Here is a 25,552-nt window from a genome sequence, read left to right as displayed (position 1 = left end):
TTTTTCCTAATGTGAAGACACAAATTCTTCTTTGGCAACTCTCAGTTTTTATTACATTACAAAATACTTCAATGGAAAATGGAAAATGCTACTTTTAAAAGCATGTTCTGTGTTTTCTGTATGCTTTAATGCGTTCACTTTGTGTTCTGTTAGATCCGCCTGGCAAGCCTGAAGTCATTAACGTCACCAGGAGCACAGTCACTCTGATGTGGACTGCTCCTAAATATGACGGCGGCCACAAGCTGACTGGCTACATGGTGGAGAAGCTGGAGGCTGGCGGCAAGGCCTGGATGAAGGCCAATCATGTCAACATCCAGGGCTGTGCGTTCACTGTCACAGACCTGACAGAGGGATCTCAGTATCAGTTCAGGATCAGGGCCAAGAATGCTGCTGGGGCTATCAGTGTTCCCTCAGAGCATACTGAGCTTCTGACCTGCAAGGATGAGTATGGTAAGTTGATCAGTAAACTAATTTGGGTAGTTTGGCAGTTAAAACATCTGGGTGAATGCGGGTCCTTGAAATGTTTTTATTTTAGTTTTACAAATATCAGGTCCTAAAAGTCATATTGTCATAAAGTTGAAATTCTGAGGTCTGTAGACAATTATAAGGCAACTTTCTTCCAACCTCTCTGCAGAGCCCCCGACCATCACTATTGATCCAGAGATGAAGGACGGTGTGTCAGTAAGGGCAGGAGACACCATCGTGATCTCAGCCTCCAAGATTGTGGGAAAACCTCCACCGACTGCTGTCTGGTCGAAGGGAGGCCGCGAGTTTAAGAGCTCTGACATCATCACCATCACCAGCACCCCCACCTCCTCCACTCTGGCTATCAAGTATGCAAGCCGGAAGAACACAGGAGAGTACACCATCACCGCCAGCAACCCCTTCGGCATTAAGGAAGAACACGTAAAGGTGAAGGTCCTGGACATGCCTGGACCTCCAGGCCCCATCGAAGCCAGTAACATTTCAGCTGAGAAGTGTACTCTGACCTGGCTTCCACCAGAGGAGGATGGAGGCTGCTCTATCAAGTCCTACATCCTTGAGAAGAGAGAGACCAGCCGCCTGCAGTGGACCAAGCTAGCTGAAAACGTCATGGACTGCAGATATGTAGCCAGCAAACTGATCAAGGGCAACGAGTACATCTTTAGAGTGTCTGCTGTGAACCAGTATGGCACTGGAGACTCAAGCCAGTCTGGTCCAGTCAAAATGGTTGACAGTTACCGTAAGTGTATATGGTTTATATATAATATAATTATAATTTGTATGATGTTTCTAGATAACCATAGGATTATACAAATCATTCAGGGTGAAGGATTTAATAGTTCAAGTTAATTTCCATTCACTGAAAAACAAAACCTATGAACTTAAGACTTCAAGGTATAACTGACAAAATGTTCTTTCATATTTGTTTCCCCAGGCCCACCAGGTCCTCCATCAACCCCAGAGGTTGATACCATCACTAGGAACGCTGTCACCATTTCATGGAAAAGACCAGCACAGGATGGGGGAAGTGACATCAGAGGATACTGTGTTGAGAGGAAAGAGAGGAAAGGAATGAGATGGGTGAGAGCCTGCAAGAGGACAATCCCTGACCTGCGCTTTAAGGTGCAAGGCCTGGGCGAGGGAGTAGAGTATGAATTTAGAGTCACTGCTGAGAACAAGGCTGGATTTGGTGAGCCAAGTGAGCCATCACGCCCTGTGATGACCAAGGACATTGTGTGTAAGTAAAACTGGTCTTCTCACATAATTCTGAATTACATTTTAAAACAGGAAAGTTGCATACTCAGAAAAGTCAGAAAGAAAGTCAGAAAATACACATCAAGCACCTTTGTGAAAAAGGCCCCCATTAACTTCTTTAAACTCCTGTTTTTCTTGTTTATTAGATCCACCTGGTCCTCCATCCAACCCCAGAATTACAGACACGACAAAATGCACAGCCACCTTCGCCTGGGGCCGACCCCACTATGATGGTGGTCTTGAAGTAGAGGGATATATTGTTGAGTACAAAAAGGAGGGGCATGATGACTGGGAGGTGGAGACACAGTTCCCAGTGAAAGCTACTGAATATGTTATTGGTAAACTTCAAAAAGGAGGCAAATACCACTTCAGAGTCAACGCTGTAAACTCTGAGGGAGTTGGCGAGCCTGCAGAGGTTGAGAAAGTGACTGAACTGGTGGACCAGGAGACGCTACCAGACTATGAGCTGGATGCTGAACTCAGGAGAACCCTGGTGGTCAGGTGCCGTGCTTCAATCCGTATGTTTGTTCCCATTAGGGGTCGTCCTGTTCCTGAAGTAACCTGGAGCAAAGATGATACCAACCTGAAAACGCGTGCACATATTGATACTACAGAGTCCTACACTCTACTGGTTATTCCTGACTGCACCAGATACGATGCTGGAAAGTACCACCTCTGTCTGGAGAATGTTGCTGGAAAGAAAACCGGCTTTGTTAATGTGAAAGTTCTGGACACACCAGGACCACCGGTCAACCTCAAACCTAGAGAGATCACTAAGAAAAGCATCACCCTCCAGTGGGAAATCCCCATAATCGATGGTGGTTCTAAGATTCACAACTACATTATTGAAAAGAGAGAGGCCACCAAGAAGGCCTACACAGTACTTAGCACCACATGGCAGAAGTGTTCCTTCAAGATTCCAGACCTTGAGGAGGGAGCTTACTACTACTTCCGTGTCTCTGCTGAGAATGACCTGGGCGTAGGTGAGCCTGCTGAAACCCCTGAGCCAATCAGGGTGTCCCAGGCCCCCTCTGCACCAGAGAACTTGTATGTTACAGATGTGACAGCTGACAGTGCCAGCCTTGCATGGACCAAGCCCCTGCATGATGGTGGTAGCTTAATCACCGGATACGTCATTGAGGCCCAGAAGAAGGACACTGACCAGTGGGTCCATGCGGCCACCATCAAGGCTCTGGACTACACTGTCACAGATCTGATTGAGGGTGCAGAATATACCTTCCGCATAATGGCTGCCAATGCATCAGGCAGGAGCGACCCCCGTGAAAGCAGGCCTGCTATTATCAAAGAACAGACTTGTGCTCCTTTGTTTGACCTGCGTGGAGTCTACCAGAAGACGGTCATCTGCAAGGCAGGAGATCGTGTCAAGGTGGAGATTCCAGTGCTTGGCAAACCCAGACCTGTGGTTTCCTGGAAGAAGGGAGACATAACACTCAAAGAGACACAAAGAATCAACACTGAAACCACACCAACATCAACTATCCTCAACATCAATGAGATCAAGAGGACTGATGGAGGTCAGTATTCCATGACTGGAAAGAACATGCTGGGTACAGTGACTGAGACGATCACAGTCCTGGTCCACGACATTCCAGGTCCTCCCACTGGTCCCATCAAGCTGGACGAGGTCTCATGTGATTATGTTCTCATGTCCTGGGAGGCACCAGAGAATGATGGAGGTGTTCCCATCAGCAACTATATTGTTGAGATGCGGGAGACTACCGGTACTTCCTGGGTGGAGTTGGCAGCGACAGTGATCCGCACCACATTCAAGGCAGCCAGACTCAATACTGGAACCGGATATCAGTTCCGTGTCAAGGCCCAGAATAGATATGGTATTGGACCATGCATTATCTCGGAGTCAGTGGTGGCGGCCTATCCATTTGATGTACCAAGCCAACCAGGCACTCCTGTCCTCACATCTTTCAACAAGGATGCTATGAATCTTAGTTGGAATGAGCCTTCCTCTGATGGAGGCAGTGCCATCCTGGGCTATCATGTGGACAGAAAAGAGAAAAACAGCATTCTGTGGCAGAGGATCAGCAAAGCTCTAGTTGTTGGAAATATTTTCAAATCAACTGGCCTTGTTGATGGAATCGCATATGAACACCGTGTTATTGCTGAAAACATGGCTGGTCTCAGCAAACCAAGCAAACCCTCTGAGCCTATGTATGCTTTGGACCCAGTGGACCCACCAGGCAGGCCTGTAGCACTGAATATCACAAGACATGAGGTGACAGTGTCATGGACCAAACCAGAGGGAGATGGTGGATTTTCCATCACTGGATACACTGTAGAGAGGAGAGAGATGCCCAATGGACGCTGGCTCAAAGCCAACTTCAACAACATCCTAGAAACCATCTACACAATCAGTGGTCTGACAGAAGATGCAACTTATGAATTCCGTGTGATTTCTAGAAACTCAGCTGGTGCTATTAGTGCTCCTTCCCAGCCATCAGAGGCAATCACATGCAGGGATGACATTGAAGAGCCCAGGCTTGATATTGACGCATCGTATAGCAGCAATGTTGTTGTCATGGCAGGAGAAGTGTTCAAGCTGGAGGCCAGTGTAACTGGCAGGCCAATCCCATCTCTGGTATGGACCAAGGAAGGAAAGGAGCTTGAGGATACTGCCAAGCTAGAGATAAAAACATCTGACTTCCACACAACTCTAATACACAAAGATTCCCTGAGGAGGGATGGAGGTGCTTTTACTCTGACTGCCAGCAATCCCGGTGGCTTTGCCAAGTTCACTTTCAATGTCAAGGTGCTTGACAGACCTGGACCACCAGACTCCCTCACTGTTACTGACATCACTGCTGAGAAATGTGTCCTTAACTGGCTGCATCCAACACACGATGGTGGTGCCAAGATTGAGTACTTTATCATTCAGAGGCGGGAGACCAGTAGGTTGGCATGGACAAATGTGGCCACAGACCTACAGGCGAACAGGTTCAAGGTCACCAAGCTTCTGAAGGGCAATGAGTACATCTTCAGAGTCATGGCTGTTAACAAGTATGGCGTGGGTGAGCCCCTGGAGTCTGAACCTGCCATCTGTGCCAACCCCTATGTCCCCAGTGACCCACCACAGCAGCCTGAAGTCACCACCATTACCAAGGACTCCATGGTTGTCTGCTGGGAGCGCCCTGAACATGATGGAGGCAGCAGAATAAACACCTACATAATTGAGAGAAGGGATAAGACTGGCCTGCGCTGGGTGAAGTGCAACAAGAGGACTGTAACTGATCTGCGATTCAAGGTCTCTGGCCTTACACCAGGACATGAGTATGAATTCAGAGTTCTTGCTGAGAACAATGCTGGTCTAAGCCAGCCTAGTCCTTCCAGTCCATTCTACAAAGCTGTAGACACCATCTTCCAACCTGGACCTCCAGGGAACCCCAGAGTGCTGGACACAACCAAGTCTTCCATCACCCTTGCCTGGAACAAGCCTGTGTATGATGGTGGTTCTGAAATCACTGGTTACATTGTGGAGACCTGCCTGCCTGAGGAGGATGAGTGGACAATTCACACTCCCAAGAAGGGATGGACAGCCACTTCCTTCACCATCACCAACTTGAAGGAAAACCAAGAGTACAAAATTAACATCTGTGCCACTAATTGTGAGGGAGTGGGAGAGCCCGCTGCTGTTCCTGGAACCCCCAAAGCTGAAGACAGACTGCTTCCTCCAGAAATTGAACTTGGAGCAGAGCTACGTAAGGTGGTCTGCATCAGAGCCTGTAGCACACTCAGACTCTTTGTCCCTATTAAGGGCAGACCAGCACCTGAAGTAAAATGGTCAAGAGAGCATGGACTATCCCTGGACAAAGCTAACATTGAAATCACCCCATCATTTACCACTCTTCAGGTAGACAATGTTGACAGGTTTGATGGAGGTAAATACATGGTGACTGTAGAGAATGCCTCAGGAAGCAAGACAGCCTTTGTTAATGTCAGGGTGCTAGATACTCCTGGAGCACCTCAGAATCTGACCATCAAAGAGGTCACTAGAGATTCAGTTTCCCTTGTTTGGGATGCACCTCTCATTGATGGTGGCTCCAGAGTCCGAAACTACATTGTGGAGAAGCGTGAGTCAACCAGAAAGGCCTACTCAACAGTCTGTGCCAGCTGCCACAAGTCTAGTTGGAAAATTGGAGATCTGGAGGAAGGAAAGATGTACTTGTTTAGAATACTGGCTGAGAACGAATATGGCATTGGCCTCCCAGTAGAAACTGTTGAACCAATTAAAGTGTCTGAGAAACCTCTACCACCAGGCAAAGTGTCCCTTGGTGAAGTTACCAGCACCAGCGTCACACTAACTTGGGAGAAGCCTGACCATGATGGCGGCAGTAGAATCACAGGCTATATTGTTGAGATGCAGAGTAAAGGCAGTGAGAAGTGGACCCAGGTCATGGTGGTAAAGACCAATGAGGCTCTTGTAACTGGCCTTACACAGGGAGAGGAGTACATGTTCCGTATCTCAGCCAGCAATGAAAAGGGAGTTAGTGACCCACGTCCTCTCAGTGTGCCTGTGGTGGCTAAAGACCTGGTCATCTCACCCACCTTCAAACTGCATTTCAGCACATTCAGTGTGCTAGCAGGAGATGATCTGAAGATAGATGTACCATATGCTGCCTGTCCCAAGGCTACAGCAACTTGGCTCAAAGGTGGCGTTGTTCTCAAGGAGACAACAAGAGTTAATGCTGAAGCCACAGACAAAAACCTTCTCCTGGTTATTAAGGAGGCTTGCAGAGATGATGTGGGCACATACACTATCAAATTAACCAACACAGCTGGAGAGGCCTCTACAGACATCAGTGTTGTTGTTCTAGATAAACCTGGTCCTCCAACTGGCCCAATTAAACTGGATGAGGTCACTGCTGACAGCTTGGTCCTGTCTTGGAATCCACCAGAGTATGATGGTAGTTGTGCCATCAACAATTACATTGTTGAGAAGAGAGATACATCTACCACTAACTGGCAGATTGTGTCAGCTACAGTGGCCAGAACCACTATCAAGGCAGCCCGTCTGAAGACTGGATCTGAGTACCAGTTTAGGATTGCTGCAGAGAATAGATATGGCAAGTCCTCAGTCCTGCTGTCTGATACCATTGTTGCTCAGTATCCATTTGAAGTGCCTAGTCCACCACGTTCGGTTGTGGTCCAGTCAGCCACCAAGGAGAGCATGGTGGTTGTATGGGAGAAACCCAGCAATGATGGTGGAAGCAAAATTCTGGGTTACCACTTGGAGCTCAAAGAGAGAAACAGTATACTGTGGGTGAAACAGAACAAACAACTTATCCCAGAGACCAGATTTAAGGTTCTTGGCCTTGAGGAGGGTATTGAATATGAGTTCAGAGTCTATGCTGAGAACATTGTTGGCCTCAGCAAAGCCAGCAAACTGAGTGAAATGCAAGTGGCTAGAGATCCTTGTGACAGACCAGGAAAACCAGAGGCTGTCATTGTGACAAGAAACCAAGTGACACTCAGATGGACCAAACCTGAGTATGATGGTGGCATCAAGATCACAGGCTATGTTGTTGAGAAGAAGGAGGGAGCTGGCCGCTGGATGAAGGCCAGTTTCACCAACATCATTGAGACTGAATTTGTTGTCACAGGACTTACTGAAGATCAGATTTATGAGTTCCGTGTCATCGCCAGGAATGCAGCAGGTGTCTTCAGCCAGCCCTCCGATTCTACTGGAGCCATAACTGCCAAGGATGAGGTGGAGCCACCCAAGATTGACTTGGAAGCTAAGTACTCCCAGGCAGTGGTGGTAAATGCTGGAGAGACATTCAGGCTTGAGGCTGCTGTCTATGGTAAGCCTGTGCCCACAGTACATTGGCTGAAGGAGGGCCAAGAGATGACTGAAGCAGCTCGTCTAGAGCTCAAGAACACAGACTTTACAGCATGTCTAGTTGTTAAAGAAGCTATCCGTGTTGATGGAGGTCAGTACACTTTGCTGATAAAGAATGTTGGAGGAGAGAAATCTGTTAACATTAATGTCAAGGTCCTAGACAGACCAGGTCCACCCGAGTACCCTATCTCCATCTATGGGGTTACCAATGAGAAATGCTCCATTTCCTGGAAACCTCCCTTGCAAGATGGAGGTAGCGATGTTTCCCATTACATTGTTGAGAGGAGGGAAACCAGCCGACTGCTTTGGACGGTAGTTGAACCAAAAGTTCAGACACTGAACCTGAAGATCACAAAACTTCTTCCTGGTAATGAGTACATCTTTAGAGTGATTCCAGTCAACAAATATGGAGTTGGTGAGGCTCTGGAATCTGAAGCGATGATTGCCAGAAATCCATTTGTCACTCCCAACCCACCAACAGAGGTAGAAGTCTCCACAATCACCAAAGACTCCATGGTGGTGACCTGGGAGCGACCAATTAAGGATGGTGGCAGCCCCATCCAGGGATACGTTATTGAGAAACGTGACAAGGATGGCGTAAGATGGACCAGGTGCAACAAGCGCACAGTGAGTGAGTTGCGCTTCAGAGTGACAGGGCTCCTAGAAAACCATGGCTATGAATTCAGAGTAGCTGCTGAGAATGCTGCAGGTGTTGGCACACCTAGTGCACCAACAGTGTACTACAAAGCATTGGATCCTATCTTCAAAGCAGGCCCACCAAACAACCCCAAGGTGGTGGACACATCTAGGTCCACTGTTTCCCTGACATGGGGCAAGCCCATCTATGATGGTGGCTGTGAGATTCAGGCTTACATTGTTGAGGCCTGCAATGTGGCATCTGATGAGTGGTTTATGTGCACTCCTCCTACTGGAATAATAGACACTAAGTTTACAGTGACAAAGCTTCTGGAGAAGCATGAGTACCAATTCAGAGTGTGTGCCATCAACAAAGTTGGTATTGGTGAGCATGCTGATGTTCCAGGAAAAATTCTTCTGGAGGAGAAGCTTGAGGCTCCTGATCTTGACCTGGATGCTGATATGAGAAAGATGATCAACATTAGATCAGCAAGTACTCTTAGGCTGTTTGTCCCTGTGAGAGGTCGTCCAGCTCCTGAGGTGAAATGGGGCAAGGCTGAGGGTGAGATTAAGGAGACTGCCCAGATTGACAATACTGGCAGCTATGCTTCACTTGTCATTGAGAATGTTGACAGATTTGACAGTGGCAAGTACACCCTGACTGCAGAGAATGCCAATGGAGTGAAGTCAGTCTTTATCAGTGTCAGAGTCCTGGATTCACCTAGTCCACCAACTAACTTCATTGTGAAAGAGATTACCAAGAATTCTGTCACTCTCACATGGGAGCCTCCACTTTTGGATGGTGGCTCAAAAATTAAGCATTATCTTGTTGAGAAGCGGGAGAGCACTAGGAAAGTTTACACAACCATCACCACCTGCAACAGGATGTCATGGAAAGTAGAGCCTCTTCCAGAGGGTGGAATCTTCTTCTTCAGAGTTCTGGCTGAGAATGAATATGGTGTGGGTCTCCCCGCTAAAACTACAGAACCAATTAAGATATCTGAGAAGCCTCAGCCACCTGGTAAAGTCAATGTTGTTGACGTCACTTGTAGTACTGTAACTCTCACTTGGGAGAAGCCTGAACATGATGGTGGCAGTAGGATCAGTTACTATGAAGTCGAACTGGCGCCTAAGGACAGTGAAGCTTGGACTGTGTGCGCTAGTGGGAAGGCACTGGAGACTGTAGTAACAAACCTATTCAAGGGAGAGGAGTACCAGTTCAGAGTGGTTGCTGTAAATGACAAGGGCAAAAGTGACCCCAGACAACTGGCTCACACAGTTATAGCAAAGGACCTTGTGATTGAGCCTGCTGTTAGACCCAGAGTGAGTACCTACAGTGTCCAGGTGGGGTATGACCTCAAGATAGAGGTCCCAGTTGCTGGTCATCCAAAGCCAAGCATCACTTGGACCAAGGATGGAGCTGCCCTTAAGCAAACCACCAGAGTCAATGTCACTGACTCAGCACATCACACAACCCTCACCATAAAGGATGCCACCAGAGAGGATGGAGGCATGTACAGCATCAATATCGCCAATGCCCTGGGTTCCAAGGATGCCACTATTGAGGTGATCACCCTGGATAAACCAGGCCCACCAACAGGCCCTGTCAAGTTGGAGGACATCAGTGCTGAGAGTATGACTCTTAACTGGGAACCTCCTACATATACTGGTGGCTGCCAAATCTCCAACTATGTCGTGGAGAAGAGAGACACAACCACAACAAACTGGGTGGTTGTATCTGCTACTGTGGCCAGAACCACTCTAAAAGTTAGCAATCTAAGGACAGGCGCTGAATACCAGTTCAGAATCTATGCTGAGAATAGATATGGAAAGAGTTATGCAATTGATTCTGAACCTGTTGTGGCACAGTATCCATTCCAGGAGCCTGGATCACCAGGAACACCATTTGTGTCTTCATACACTAAAGATTATATGGTGGTTGAGTGGCACAAACCCCCATCTGATGGAGGGAGTGCCATCTTGGGCTACCATCTAGAGAGGAAAGAGAAGAACAGTATCCTCTGGACCAAGATCAACAAAATGCTCATCCAAGATTGCAGGTTCAAATCAACTCCTCTTGAGGAAGGCATTGAGTATGAGTACAGAGTCTATGCTGAGAATATTGTTGGCATTGGAAAATGCAGCAAAGTCTCTGAGGTTTATGTAGCCCGTGACCCATGTGATCCTCCTGGCCATCCTGAGGCTGTGATTGTGACCAGGCACTCAGTGAAGCTGAGGTGGACCCCTCCAGAGTATGATGGTGGAAGCTTAGTTACTGGCTATACAGTGGAGAAACGTGACCTTCCTGAAGGAAAGTGGATGAAGGCTAGCTTTGCAAACATAATTGAACATGATTTCACAGTTACTGGCCTAAAAGAAGACAGTAAATATGATTTCAGAGTAATTGCAAGGAATGGAGCTGGTGCTATCAGCAAGCCCTCTGAGAGCACAGGATCTATCACAGCTAAGGATGAAGTTGACCCACCTAAGTGTGAGACAGATCCTATGTACAACCAGACCATTGTTATCCATGCTGGAGAGACTTTCAGTCTGGAGGCAAGTGTGGAAGGAAAGCCCATCCCCACAGCTCAGTGGTTCAAAGGAAATGTTGAAGTTGAAAACTCAGCTAGAGCTGAGATAAAAAACACAGATTTTAAGGCTTTGCTCATTGTGAAGGATGCCATTAGAGTGGATGGTGGACATTACACGCTGGTTCTGACTAATGTGGCTGGAACTAAGACTGTCCCGTTCAGTGTGAAGGTCCTGGACAGACCAGGCCCCTCAGAGGGACCTCTTACTGTCAGCAACGTCACTGAGGAGAAGTGCTCACTGTCATGGCTGCCACCCAGGCATGATGGAGGAGCTAGCATTTCTTACTATGTCATTCAGAAGAGAGAAACCAGTCGCCTGGCATGGACTGTGGTCTCCAGTGACTGTGGAGCTACGATGTTCAAGGTTACCAAACTGTTGAAGGGCAATGAGTACATCTTCAGAGTCATGGCTGTCAACAAATACGGCGTGGGCGAGCCTCTTGAATCAGTGCCGGTCATCATGAGAAATCCATTTGTTGCTCCTGGCTCACCTAAGGAGCTTGAGATCACTAACATTACCAGGGACTCAATGACTGTCTGCTGGAACCGCCCCGAGACTACTGGAGGCAGTGAGATTGTTGGTTACATTGTTGAGAAGAGAGACAGAGCTGGAGTGCGGTGGACCAAGTGCAACAAACGCAGAGTGACAGACTTGCGTTTCAGAGTAACAGGACTGACTGAGGACCATGAATATGAATTCAGGTTATCTGCTGAGAATGCAGCTGGAGTGGGTCAGCCAAGTCCATCTACACCCTACCTCAAAGCCTGTGACCCCACCTTTGAACCAGGCTGTCCCACCAATGCGCATGTGGTTGATATGACTAAAGACTCCATCAGTCTAGCCTGGCATCGGCCTATCTACGATGGTGGTTGTGAGATTCAAGGATATGCTGTGGAAATGACCAAGGCTGATGAGGAGGAGTGGACCATATGTACCCCATCCACTGGAGTTAATGCTACCAACTTTACCATCACCAAGTTGATAGAGCACCAGGAATACAAGGTGCGCATATGTGCCATCAATAAGCTGGGTGTTGGTGAGCCCACCGAGATCCAGGGAGTTGTGAAACCTATGGATAAGATTAATCCTCCAGAGATGATTCTGGATTCAGAGCTCAGGAAGGGAATAGTTGTCAGAGCAGGAGGCTCAATGAGAATCTGCATTCCATTCAAGGGTCGTCCTACTCCTGAGATCAGCTGGGCCAAGGAGGATGGAGAACTGCCCAGTAAAGTTCAGATAGAGACTGGTGAAGAATACACACAGCTCTCCATTGACATCTGTGACAGATTTGATGCTGGAAAATACATTCTGAACTTGGAAAATAGTGCTGGCACCAAATCAGCCTTTGTCTCTGTTAAAGTTCTGGACACTCCAGGGGCCCCTCTGAATCTAACAGTGAAGGACATTAAGAGGGAAAGTGTCACACTGACCTGGGAGCCTCCTCTTATTGATGGTGGTGCAAGAATCAAGAATTACCTCGTTGAAAAGCGTGAGTCTACCAGGAAGGTTTACTCCAACGTGGACAACAAGTGCACAAAGACAAGCTACCGTATCACTGGCCTCACTGAGGGAATTATCTACTACTTCAGAGTCTTAGCAGAGAATGAGTTTGGTGTGGGACAACCGGCTGAGACAGAAGACTCAGTTAAGACTTCTGAGCCTCCTCTGTCAGTGGGTAAGGTCACTTTGACTGAAGTGACTAAAACCTCTGCCTCACTCTCCTGGGAGAAGCCGGACCATGATGGAGGCAGCAGGATCATGGGATACTACATTGAGATGCAGCCTGTGGGCTCAGAGGAATGGGTGGTGGCCACCACAACCAAAACTTGTGAGGGCACTGTCACAGGCCTCAGCGCAGGACATGAGTACCTGTTTAGAGTGTCTGCTTTCAATGAGAAGGGCAAGAGTGACCCCAGGTCTCTGGCTGCACCAGTCACTGCTAAAGATCTAACTATCGAGCCCAGATTCAAGATGACATTCGACACTTACAGTTTACAGCATGGTGAGGATCTGAAGATTGAGATTCCAGTGATTGGACGCCCTGTGCCCAAGGTTGAATGGAAGAAGGATGGACAAGCTCTTAAGGAGACAACCAGACTAAATGTATCCAGCACACCATCATCTACTAAGCTGTGCATCAAAGAAGCAAATAAAGAAGACTCTGGTAAATACACTATCACAGCCAGCAGCAGTGCCGGAACAGCTACAGAGGAGATTGCTGTCATTATTCTGGATAAGCCTGGCCCACCCACAGGCCCTGTGAAGATTGAGGAGGTGAGCTCTAATTATGCCACTCTCTCATGGGAGCCACCAGGGTATACTGGAGGCTGTCAGATCAACAACTACATTGTGGAGAAGAGAGACACCACCACAACAGCATGGCAGATTGTGTCTGCTACTATTGCCAGAACAACCATCAAAGTCACCAAGTTGAAGACTGGAGTTGAGTATCAATTCAGAGTGTCTGCTGAGAATAGATATGGAAAGAGTTCTGCTATTGTCTCTCCTGCTGTTATTGCTCAGTATCCATTCAGTGAGCCTGCTGCCCCAGGAACACCAAGTATTTCGGCTGCAACCAAGGATAACATGGTTGTTGAGTGGAAAGTTCCCACCAACAATGGAGGCAGTCCCATCCTAGGCTATCACCTTGAGAGAAAGGAGAAGAACAGCCTCTTGTGGACTAAACTCAACAAGCTTCTAATCCCAGACACTCATTTCAAGACTACAGAGCTGGAAGAAGGTATTGAGTATGAATTCAGAGTTTATGCTGAGAACATTGCTGGACTCAGTCCAGCTAGCAAGGTCTCTGAGAGCACAGTTGCCAGGGACCCCTGTGACCCACCAGGAACTCCTGAGGCTATTGATATCACCAGAAACCATGTGACGCTCCAGTGGACCAGGCCTCAGTATGATGGAGGCAGTGCAATCACTGGCTATGTGATTGAGAGGAAGAAGCACCCAGATACCCGCTGGATGAAGGCCAGCTTCACCAACATCATTGATACCCAGTTCACACTCACTGGCCTGACTGAGGACTGTGTTTACGAGTTCAGAGTCATTGCCAGGAACGCCGCCAGCATTTCCAGTCATCCTTCTCAGAGTACAGGAGAAATTACTGCCAAAGATGAAATTGAGGCTCCAGCAGCCACCATGGATTGTAAATTCAAGGATCTGACTGTTGTTCATGCTGGTGAGACATTCCTTATTGATGCTGACTACACTGGCAAGCCTCTACCTGAGGTCATATGGTTAAAGGATGGAAAGGAGATTGACAAAACCACACCAAGAATGGAGGTCAAGTCCACACTCACACGTACTATTCTGACAGTCAAGGATTGCATCAGAGTGGATGGTGGCCACTTTGTCCTCAAACTTGTTAATGTGGGAGGAGTCAAGATGATCCCAGTTAATGTTAAAGTTCTGGATAGACCTGGTCCTCCAGATGGCCCGCTAGAGGTCAAGGGGGTCACAGCTGAGAAATGTTATCTTCACTGGAACCATCCGTCACATGATGGTGGAGCCAGCATCTCTCACTACATCATTGAGAAGAGAGAGACGAGCCGTTTGTCATGGACCATGGTTGAGCCCAAGATCCAGGCCATCAGCTACAAAATCACAAAACTGCTGCCTGGCAATGAATACATCTTCAGAGTCACTGCTGTGAATAAATATGGTGCTGGTGAGCCTTTGGAATCTGAGCCTGTTATTGCTCGTAACCCATTCACCACTCCCAGTGCCCCCTCCACCCCAGAGGCAAGCGCTATCACTAGGGACTCCATGGTGCTTACCTGGGAGAGACCAGAGGATAATGGAGGAGCTGAGATTGAAGGATATATCCTTGAAAAACGAGATAAGGATGGCATCAGATGGGCTAAGTGCAACAAAAAGAGGCTGAATGACCTGAGATTCAGATGCACTGGCCTCACAGAAGGCCACTCCTTTGAATTCAGAGTCTCAGCCGAAAATGCTGCTGGTGTGGGAAAGCCTAGCAAACCAACTCAATACATCAAGGCCTGTGATGCCACTTATCCACCAGGGCCTCCAAATAACCCCAAAGTCACTGACCATTCAAGCTCCACAGTCTCTCTGTCCTGGTGCAGGCCTATCTATGATGGTGGAGCACAGATCAGTGGATATACTGTTGAAATGAAGGAGGCTGCAGATGATGAATGGATCATTTGCACACTACCCACTGGTGTTCAGGCCACTCATTACACTGTAAAGAAACTGAAGGAGAATGCAGAGTACAATTTCCGCATCTGTGCTGTTAACTGTGAGGGAGTAGGAGAGCATGTGGACGTACCTGGGTCTGTGATCGCTGCAGAGAAGCTGGAGACTCCTGAAATAGAACTAGATGCCGACCTGAGGAAGATGGTCAATGTTCGTGCCACCGCCACCCTGCGTCTGTTTGTGACAATCAGAGGAAAGCCTGAGCCTGAGGTCAGATGGTCAAAGGCTGATGGTACTCTGAATGAGCGTGCCCAGATTGAAGTCACAAGCTCTTACACAATGCTGGTGATTGAGAATGTTGATAGATTCGACACTGGCAAATATGTACTGACCCTTGAGAACCTCAGTGGCTCTAAATCAGCCTTCATTAATGTCAGAGTTCTGGACTCCCCCAGTGCTCCTAACAACCTGGAGGTTAAGGATGTAAAGCGAACTTCTGTCTCTCTCTCCTGGGAGCCTCCTCTAATTGATGGTGGGGCTAAGATATCACACTATATTGTGGAGAAGAGAGAGCAGAAGAGAATGGCTTTCACCAGTGTTTGCACCAACTGTGTGAGGAACTCCTACATTATTTCTGACCTGCAGGAGGGAGGCCGATACTATTTCCGTGTATTGGCTGTGAATGAGCTGGGAGTAGGTCTGCCTACTTCCACAGATCAAGTTAAGGTGTCGGAGATTCCTTTGCCTCCTGGTAAGATTAATCTGGTTGATGTGACTCGTCATACTGTCACCCTTGCCTGGGAGAAACCTGATCATGATGGAGGCAGCAAGATTACAAACTATATTGTGGAGATGCAGCCCAAGGGAGATGACAAATGGACTGTGTGCTGTGAAGCCAAAGCACTGGAAGCTACTATTGATGGACTCACAACTGGAGAGGAATACTCCTTCAGGGTGATTGCTGTGAATGATAAGGGCAAGAGTGACGCCAAGCCTCTGGCTACCCCTGTGGTGGTGAAGGACATCACAGGGGAGCCCATCATCAACCTGTTGTTCAATACATACAGTGTAAAAGCAGGAGATGACCTGAAGATTGATGTTCCCTTCAAAGGCAGACCTCAGCCTGAGGTGTTCTGGAAGAAGGATGGCCAAGTGCTCAAGCAGACAACCAGGGTCAATGTTCTTACTTCTAAAACCTCATCCAAAATTGTCATCAAGGATGCAACCAAGGAGGATGTAGGAAAGTATGAGATTACTCTGACTAACTCAGTTGGCACCAAGACAGCTGAAATCTCTGTTATAATCCTGGACAAACCTGGCCCACCCAGCAACATTAAGGTGGATGAGGTGAGCGCTGACTTCATCTCTCTGTCTTGGGATCATCCAACCTATGATGGCGGATGCCAGATTAACAACTATGTGGTGGAGAAGAGAGACACCACCACAACTACATGGCAGATTGTCTCAGCCACAGTAGCCAGGACATCAATCAAGGTGTCTCGCCTCACTCAGGGAACAGAGTACCAGTTCCGTATTGCAGCTGAGAACCGTTATGGCAAGAGTCCTGCCATTGACTCTATTCCTGTTGTTGCCCAGTATCCCTTCGAGCCTCCTGGCCCTCCAACCAACCTCCATGTTGCCCAAGCCACCAAGTATGGCATGCTCGTGGTATGGGGCAGACCTGCCAGTGATGGTGGAAGCCCTGTTATTGGTTATCACATTGAATGCAAAGTCCAAAGCAGCATCCTATGGACCAAGGTCAACAGAGGTCTACTGGCTGAGAACCAGTTTAAGATGACAGGCATTGAAGAAGGCCTGCTGTATCAGTTCAGAATCTATGCTGAGAATATTGCTGGCATTGGTCCATGCACCAAGGCCAGTGACCCTGTGTCAGCCAGGGATCCATGTGAACCTCCCTGTAACCTTAGAGTCACCAACATAACTAGGACCTCCGTTTCACTCTTCTGGGAGAGGCCAGAGTATGGTGGTGGAGCAAAGGTAACTGGCTACATTGTTGAGCGTAAAGAACTTCCCAATGGTCGCTGGCTGAAATGCAACTTCACCAACTTGCAAGACACTTACTTTGATGTCACAGGCCTCACAGAAGATGTCCAATATGATTTCCATGTCATCGCTAAGAATTCTGCTGAGCTGTTGAGTGCTCCCTCAGAGAGCACTGGTCCTGTCACAGTCAAGGATGATGTAGACCCTCCCACCATTATTCTGGAAGATAAGTTGAGACAGTTGGTTGTCATTAAAGCTGGAGAGATCATTAGAATTGATGCTGAAATCACAGGCCGTCCTCTCCCAGTTGTATCATGGTCTAAGGATGGAAAGGAGATTGAGGCCAAGGCCAGGTGTGAAATCACTTCTACCAACTTCACAACCACCCTGGTTGTCAGAGATGCTATTAGGAGGGACTCTGGCCAGTATGTCCTGACCCTGCACAATGTGGCAGGAACCAGGTCTGTGGCTATCAACTGTAAGGTTCTGGACAGACCTGGACCTGCCTCAGGACCTTTGGCAGTGTCTGGCCTCACAGCAGAGAAATGCACCCTAACCTGGGGACCCCCTCAGGAGAACGGTGGTGCTGAAATCATGCACTACATTGTGGAGAAACGCGAGACCAGTCGTCTTGCCTGGACTCTTGTCTATGGTGACATGAAGGCAACCACCTGTAAAGTGACCAAGCTACTCAAAGGAAATGAGTACATCTTCAGAGTCAGGGGAGTCAACAAATATGGTGATGGTGAGGCACTGGAGAGTGAACCATCAAAGGCCATGGATCCATTCACTGTGCCTGCAGCTCCCACGAATGTCCAGGTTACCTCCGTTACTAGTGAGGCAATGACCATCTGTTGGGAAAGACCAGTTTCTGATGGTGGCAGCAGTATCTCTGGCTATGTCATTGAAAAGCGAGAGAAAACAGGCCTTCGCTGGTGCCGTGTTAACAAGAAACCTGTTTATGACCTCAGAGTCAAAGCGTCACACCTACGTAATGGCTGTGAGTATGAGTACAGAGTGTTTGCAGAGAACACTGCTGGCCTCAGTGCTCCCAGCATCTGTTGTCCTCTCACCAAGGCTGAAGACCCACAGTTCCTGCCTTCACCTCCTGCTAAGCCTAAGATCATTGACTCTACAAAGACCACAGTCACCCTGTCATGGAATAAGCCACTATTTGATGGTGGAGCATCTGTGACTGGTTACAGAGTAGAATACAGGAAGACTTTAGATGATGAATGGATTGTTGGAGTCCAGAACACCAAGAACACAGAGTTTACAGTGGTGGGATTGACACCTGGGGCTGAATATGTGTTTGTTGTCAAGTCCATTAACAAGATAGGAGTCAGTGAGCCCAGTCCTGAGTCAGACAAACAGGTCGCCAAAGAAAGAGAGGAGGAGCCAGTCTTTGACATCAGCAATGAGATGAGGAAGACTCTTATTGTGAAGGATGGGAGCTCATTCACCATGAGAGTGCCTTTCAAAGGCAAGCCCATCCCCAGTGTTACGTGGACTAAGCCTGATGTTGACCTTAGAGTTCGTGCTGTCATTGACACCACAGACACCTTCACGTCGATCACCTTAGAGAAAGCAACTCGCAACGACTCTGGCAAATACACCGTCACCTTGTCCAGCATAGCTGGAACCTCCACCTTGACACTCAGTGTCAGAGTCCTGGACTCCCCTGGACCTCCTGCCCATGTAGAGGTCAAGGAAGTGACCAAGACCTCTGCTACTGTAACCTGGGACACCCCTGAGAATGAGGGAGGAGGACCAGTCAAGAACTATGTTGTTGATATCCGTGAGGCCAGCAAGAAAGGCTGGACCAGGCTGACTGACACATGCCACAGACTGACATACAAGGTGACGGACCTGCAGGAGGGAGGAGTCTTCTACTTCAGAGTGACAGGCGAAAATGAGTACGGTGTAGGTGTTCCTGCTGAGACCAAAGAGGGAACCAAGATCACAGGTATTAAATTTTAAGTCAGTGACATCATAGATTTTTTGTGTTATGCAAAAAATATCTGATTATTTCAATTAATTCAAAACACATTATGTCTTCTTTCTCCAGAAAAACCAAGCCCACCACCAAAGCTGGGTGTGACTGATGTGACCAAGGAGAGTGTGTCCCTGGCCTGGGCCAAACCAGAACAAGACGGAGGCAGCAGAATTATTGGCTACCTGGTGGAAGCTATGGAAAAAGGCCAGGAGAAGTGGGTTAAGTGTGGCGTTACCAAATCCCTCCACTTTACAGTGTCTGGTCTGAGGGAGAATGCTGAGTACTTCTTCAGAATCAGAGCTGAGAACCATGCTGGATTCAGTGATACTAAGGAAATGGTCACTCCTGTAGTGGTCAAAGACCAGCTTGGTAAGTTACAAACTGATTAGTTTAGTTTTAGTGATAGCTAACCATGAAGAAACAGGATAAGCCATCATCCATTACTTGTAATTATTGCATATAACCAGGAAATAACTAAATCAAATTACACAATATTACACCTAGTTTTGTCTGCTATAACTCTTTTTTTACTTTTTTGCTCCAGAACCTCCTGAGATCAACATGAAGGACTTCCCCCACAACGTAGTGTATGTTAGAGCCGGCTCCACACTCAAGTGTGAGATCCTACTGACAGGCCGGCCTTTGCCTAAAGTCAGCCTGTCTAAGGATAATATGCTGCTCAAGTCAACAATGAGGTTCAACTCTGAGGTCACCCCTGACAGCATCAAGATCACTTTGCGTGAGAGCATTGCTGGAGACTCAGGACGTTACGATATCATTGCTGCCAACTCCAGTGGAACCACCAAGTCCTTTGTAAATATTATAGTTCTGGACCGCCCCAGTGCCCCACTTGGACCTGTGGAGCTGTTTGATGTCACAGAAGACAGTGTGAGCCTGAATTGGCTCCCACCAGCATATGATGGCGGCAGCCCCATCACCAACTACATCATCCAGAAGAGAGAGACAACCACAGCCAATTGGATGGATGTCTCTTCTGCTGTGGCCCGTTGCACTATGAAAATCATGAAGCTGACCACTGGCCTGGAGTACCAGTTCAGAATCAGAGCTGAAAACAGATATGGAATCAGCGAACATATTGACTCACCAACTGTCAGTGTCAGCCTTCCTTACAGTAAGTGTTTTGCTTTTATCTTTACACTTATTAGACATTTGTTCAACATTCAACATTCAGTATGAACATGTTAACTTCAACCCTGCCTCTTACCCGCCAGCTATTCCTGATGCCCCATCGACTCCAGAGATCACTGCTGTAACCAGGGAGAGCATCACTGTAGGCTGGAAGGAGCCCAAGTCAGATGGTGGAAGCCATGTGTTTGGCTACCATCTCCAGATGAAAGACAGAAACAGCATCCTTTGGCAGAGAGTCAACAAAATGGTTATCCGTGCTACACACTTCAAAGTCACCAACATCAACGCTGGACTTATTTATGAGTTCAAGGTGGCAGCAGAGAATGCTGCTGGAATAAGTGCCTTCAGCAAGGTTTCTGATGCAGTGCTGGCTATTGATGCCTGTGGTGAGTAGAATGTCAAAAACCTTTTAAAAAGTCAAGGAAATGTGATTTTACTTCTTAGCAACAGTTGTCTTATAACAAGTTCTCACTGTCTGTTCCTGCAGAGCCACCCATCAACTTGCGCATCAGTGACATCACCAAGAGCACCATTAGCCTAGCCTGGCAGAAGCCCAACTACGATGGTGGATCCCCGATCACTGGCTACATCATTGAGAAGAGAGAGGGTGTTAGTGCCAGGTGGTCCAAGGCTAACCTCACCAATGTCAGAGACACCCGCTTCACTGTGACTGGACTAACCCAGGACGAGACATATGAATTTAGAGTCATGGCTAAGAATGCTGTTGGCTCAGTGAGCAACCCATCCATGACAGCTGGACCAGCCACGTGTGTGGACACCTACGGTAGGTCTCTTTAGTGTTTTTGAGCATTTTACTCCAAACTGTGGATTGCCAGAAAATTCAATAATTTCATTCTCCTCATCTACATTTTGGACACTCTATGGCCTTAGCTTTAGTGTCATTGTTTTTTGTAAAACTGTATATCACATTTTGGAAATTAACTTTTTTTGTCATGATCTTTTTTATTCTCTTGTCCTTTTGGAGTTGATCCCTCATGTGTTTCTACATTGTCATATCATGTTTGATGCATATATCCATCAGAATTTGAACTTGTCTGTTTTTTGGTTTATCATCCAGGTGCCCCAGAAATTGAAATACCTCAGGAGTACTTCAGCGAGGTCAAGCACAAGGCTGACTCTAATGTGGAGCTCAAGTTTAATATCACAGCCAAACCTGCTCCCACTATCGAGTGGTTTAAGGATGGCAGAGAGCTTGAGCCCACCGCCCAGCTCTCTTTCAAACACACATTTGAGTCCACCAGTTTGTTCCTGAAGGACACTACTCGTCTGAACTCTGGAACCTATGAGGTCAAGGTGAAGAACTCCCTGGGATCTGCTTGCGCCATTGTCAGGCTGCTCATTCAAGGTATTCAGATATAATTTGATTTAATTATGTATGACAGTAATTTTGCCTTGCATGAAATGCGTCTCATAAGAAGTACATAGACCCTGATGTGCATGAATATGTCCCTCCCCAATCCAGACAAGCCAGGCCCCCCTGCTGGAGAGATTGAGTTCAAGAAGGTGACGGCCGACAACATCACCATCATGTGGTCCCCGCCTGCTGATGAGGGTGGTGCCATGGTAACACATTACATTGTGGAAAAGAGGGAGACCAGCAGGGTCATGTGGTCCATTGTATCAGAGAAACTGGTCGACTGCATCGTTAATGTGCAGAGACTCATCCAGGGCAATGAGTACATCTTCAGAGTCCGTGGAGTCAACAAGTATGGCATTGGAGACCCACTGGAGTCTGAGCCTGTAATCGCCAGGAACTCATTTGGTAAGAAAACTGAATGAACTCACCATCATCATCATCATCATCATCATCACTTGAAAAGTATCAAAAGTGTTGCATGTATGTAATGTAGTATTTTACATTATTTATATATTTGAAGGCACAAGAATACAGAGCTTTTGTGAGAACACAGAAAATATATAATTTTCATCACCAGAGTCTGGTTCTGCTCGAGGTTTCTGCCTCTTAAAGGATGTTTTTCCTTGCCACTGTCGCCATAGTGCTTGCTCATGGTGGGAACTGTTGGGTCTCTGTAATAATATTATAAAGAGTCGGTCTAGACCTGCTCTATTTGTAAAGTGTCATGAGATGACTTTTGTTGTGATTTGGCGCTATATAAATAAAATTGAATTGAATTGAATTTTTTGAAGAATGTTGATGTAAACAGTGGAAAACTAGTTCATTTCATCTCTCCTGATCATTTTGATTTCGTACAGTTCCTCCTAGTGAGCCATCCAAGCCTAAAGTGAGCATGATCACCAAGTCCACCATGACAGTGATCTGGGAAAGACCGGCGTTGGATGGAGGCAGCGACATCGACGGCTACTACCTGGAGAAGAGGGAGAAGAAGAGTCTGCAGTGGTTCAAGGTTTGTTTTCTGACCTATCTTTAGAGAATTTGTGTGTGTGTGAAAGTGTGAAGTGTGAAAGAATCCAAACTAATAACTGGTATGTGTAACATCCATTTTTTGTCCAGGTGGTGAAGGGCAGCATCAGAGACACCAGGCAGAAAGTCACCAACCTGGTCGAGAACAACGAGTACCAGTACAGAGTTTGTGCTGTCAACAAGGCTGGAGCAGGAAACTATTCTGTGCCCTCTGACCTCTACAAGGCCTACGACCCCATCGGTGTGCTTATAATTTAAACTTAGCATCACCATGCCAGCCTTTTAGGAATTTCTTCTTAAGATTTCTTTATTGTTAAGATCTTTACATGGAACTTCTGACAATATTCATATTCCCTTTTGTCTTCTCCAGATCTGCCTGGTGAGCCATCCAAGCTGTGTGTGGTCGACTCCACAAAGACCTCCATCACCCTCGGCTGGGAGAAGCCTGTCTATGACGGTGGCAGTGAAATCACACACTACATTTTGGAACAGATGAACACAGAGGACAAAGAATGGGTGACCATCAACCCACAGGTCAAGATCTGCGAGTATGTGGTGTCCCATCTCAAACCTGGAACCTACTACTACTTCAGAGTCTCTGCTGTCAACTGCAAGGGCAAAGGAGAAGACATCAAAATGTACCAGCCTGTGCAAGCCAAAGATATCTTGGGTTTGTATTCGTATAGACCCCTCTGTCGTATTGACACAAGACATGAGTCTTATATATTTATGTTCAAGATAAAAACATATTGATAATGAGCATGACTGGAGTTCATTGCAGCATTAAAAAGCTATTATCATTTTTATGGCTTCAAATGATAGCCATTGATTATTAGTCTGAGTAAATCTATTATTTTCTGATGGCTGATAATTATTATTATCATTCATTCCTGTTCATTCCCGTTTGTGTTTCACTTCTCTCCAACAGAGGAGGCCGATTTGGACTTGGACGTTCCAATGACGACCCAATACACAGCCAGGTCTGGCCGTGACGTGGAAGTGTTTATCCCCCTGAAGGGACGCCCCGTCCCCAACGTCACCTGGCGCCGTGGTGACCGCAACATGGCTGGTGACCACCATTACACCATCACCAGCTCTGAGCGAGCCACCACACTCCTCATTCCCAAGGTCACCCGCGATGATTGCGGCAAGTACCTGCTGGAGATTGAGAACGGTGTGGGAGAACCCAAGATTATCACCATTTCCCTTAAGGTTCTGGATAGTCCATCAACCTGCCAGAAATTGATGATCAAGAACGTGACAAGAGGAAAGCTGACCCTCAGCTGGGAGGCTCCTGTCATCGATGGTGGTTCCCCTGTCACTAATTACATTGTTGAAAAGAAGGCTTCCACCATGAAGGCTTACCAGGTGATCACCGCTGAGTGTGCCAACACATCTTACAAAGTGTCCGGCCTGGAGGAGGATATAGCTTACTTCTTCCGTGTGTCTGCTGAAAACGAGTATGGTGTGGGCGACACCTGCGAGACCACTGAGCCTGTCAGAGCCACGGAAACTCCAGGAGCTGTTAAAGACCTGGTGATGGTGGACTCCACAAAGAACTCTGTTACCCTGCAGTGGACCAGACCTGACCACGATGGTGGCAGCCACATCACTGAATACATAATTGAGAAGAGAATGAAGGAAGATCCCACCTGGACTTTGGGTGCGACATGCAAGCGTTGCAGCTGTGAGGTGACGGGACTCACGGAGAACACTGTCATGGACTTCAGAGTGTTCGCCAAGAATGAGAAGGGCAACAGTGATTTCTCCCAGATTGGTTCGATCACAGTGATGGACTTTATCATTCCTCCCGAGGCCAACCTCTGTGACTACCCCAATGGAGAGCTTGCTGTTCGTGTTGGTCAGAACATCCACATTGAGCTGCCCTTCAAGGGTAAACCAAGACCTGCAATCAGCTGGCTAAAGGATAACTTGCCTCTGAAGGAAAGCGAGAAGATTCGGTTCAGGACCACTGACAACAAGACTGCAGTCACAGTCAGAGGAGCCAAGAAGGAACATGCCGGCCAGTACACCTTGGTTCTGGACAATAGAGTCGTCAAGAACTACTTTGACATTAATGTGATCACTCTGGGGCCCCCCTCAGTGCCTGTTGGTCCCATCCGCTTTGATGAGATTAAAGCCCAGAGTATCATCATCTCCTGGGATGAGCCAAAGGAGGACGGAGGTGGCGAGATCACCTGCTACAGCGTGGAAAAACGTGAGACTTCCCAGGCCAACTGGAAGATGGTCTGCTCCAGCGTTGTCAGGACCACCTTCAAGATTCCCAACCTGGTCAAGGGAACTCGGTATCAGTTCAGAGTCCGTGCAGAGAACAAGTATGGAGTCAGTGAATCACTCAACTCCTCAGACATTGTTGCTCAGCACAATTACAAACCTCCAGGCCCTCCAGGAAAGCCAGTGGCTTACAACATCACCAGTGATGGTATGACCATCAGGTGGGAGGCCCCAGGCTTTGACGGAGGATCCCCCATTTTGGGCTATCATGTTGAGAAGAAGGATAGGAACAGCCTCTTGTGGCAGAAGGTGAACTCCACCATCATTTCCAATAGAGAGTACAGGATCATTGGTCTCATGGAGGGTCTGGAGTACTCCTTCAGAGTCTACGCCGAGAACAACGCCGGACTCAGCCCTGTCAGTGAACAGAGCAAACATGCGCTCGCTATCTCCCCTGTTGGTAAGTACATGTGAAATACTACATCTCTCTGGGTTGACAAATAGCCTCGTACTTTTGAAGCAGTCTTGCATTTTGGAAAATCCTCTTTACCCAGAGTCAGATAAGAAGATAGAAATCAGTTTTGTCTTTGTTCATCCAGTACAGAAGTAGGTCCAGGGCGTGTTAAACCTAGCCTAGACTGGAAGCAAAGAGAAACTGCTAGTCTAGCTCCATTAAATTGGAAGAAATTCCCTCCAACACCTCCAAAGTTATATTAGACAGCAAGCAAGCGTGTTTCTTTAAGTATCTGTTCTTTTA

The 25,552-nt window shown here is 47.4% G+C and overlaps 1 protein-coding gene across 1 annotated transcript in view; it reads left to right on the top strand.

Moving 5' to 3' along the window:
- Positions 1-25,552, top strand: part of ttn.2 (titin, tandem duplicate 2) — a 211,554-nt gene that overhangs the window by 162,258 nt on the left and 23,744 nt on the right. The window contains exons 214-227 of the mRNA XM_070914051.1: positions 154-450; positions 635-1,222; positions 1,418-1,720; positions 1,884-18,977; positions 19,080-19,376; positions 19,552-20,139; positions 20,240-20,542; positions 20,644-20,940; positions 21,235-21,522; positions 21,640-21,939; positions 22,392-22,543; positions 22,651-22,801; positions 22,931-23,230; positions 23,489-25,255. Coding sequence (XP_070770152.1) covers positions 154-450; positions 635-1,222; positions 1,418-1,720; positions 1,884-18,977; positions 19,080-19,376; positions 19,552-20,139; positions 20,240-20,542; positions 20,644-20,940; positions 21,235-21,522; positions 21,640-21,939; positions 22,392-22,543; positions 22,651-22,801; positions 22,931-23,230; positions 23,489-25,255 — 22,725 coding nt within the window. The remainder of the gene's footprint in view (positions 1-153; positions 451-634; positions 1,223-1,417; positions 1,721-1,883; positions 18,978-19,079; positions 19,377-19,551; positions 20,140-20,239; positions 20,543-20,643; positions 20,941-21,234; positions 21,523-21,639; positions 21,940-22,391; positions 22,544-22,650; positions 22,802-22,930; positions 23,231-23,488; positions 25,256-25,552) is intronic.

This window comes from Enoplosus armatus, chromosome 11 (assembly GCF_043641665.1).
Source record: "Enoplosus armatus isolate fEnoArm2 chromosome 11, fEnoArm2.hap1, whole genome shotgun sequence".
NCBI classification, from domain to species: domain Eukaryota; kingdom Metazoa; phylum Chordata; class Actinopteri; order Centrarchiformes; family Enoplosidae; genus Enoplosus; species Enoplosus armatus.
This window is presented reverse-complemented; position numbering and strand designations above follow the sequence as displayed.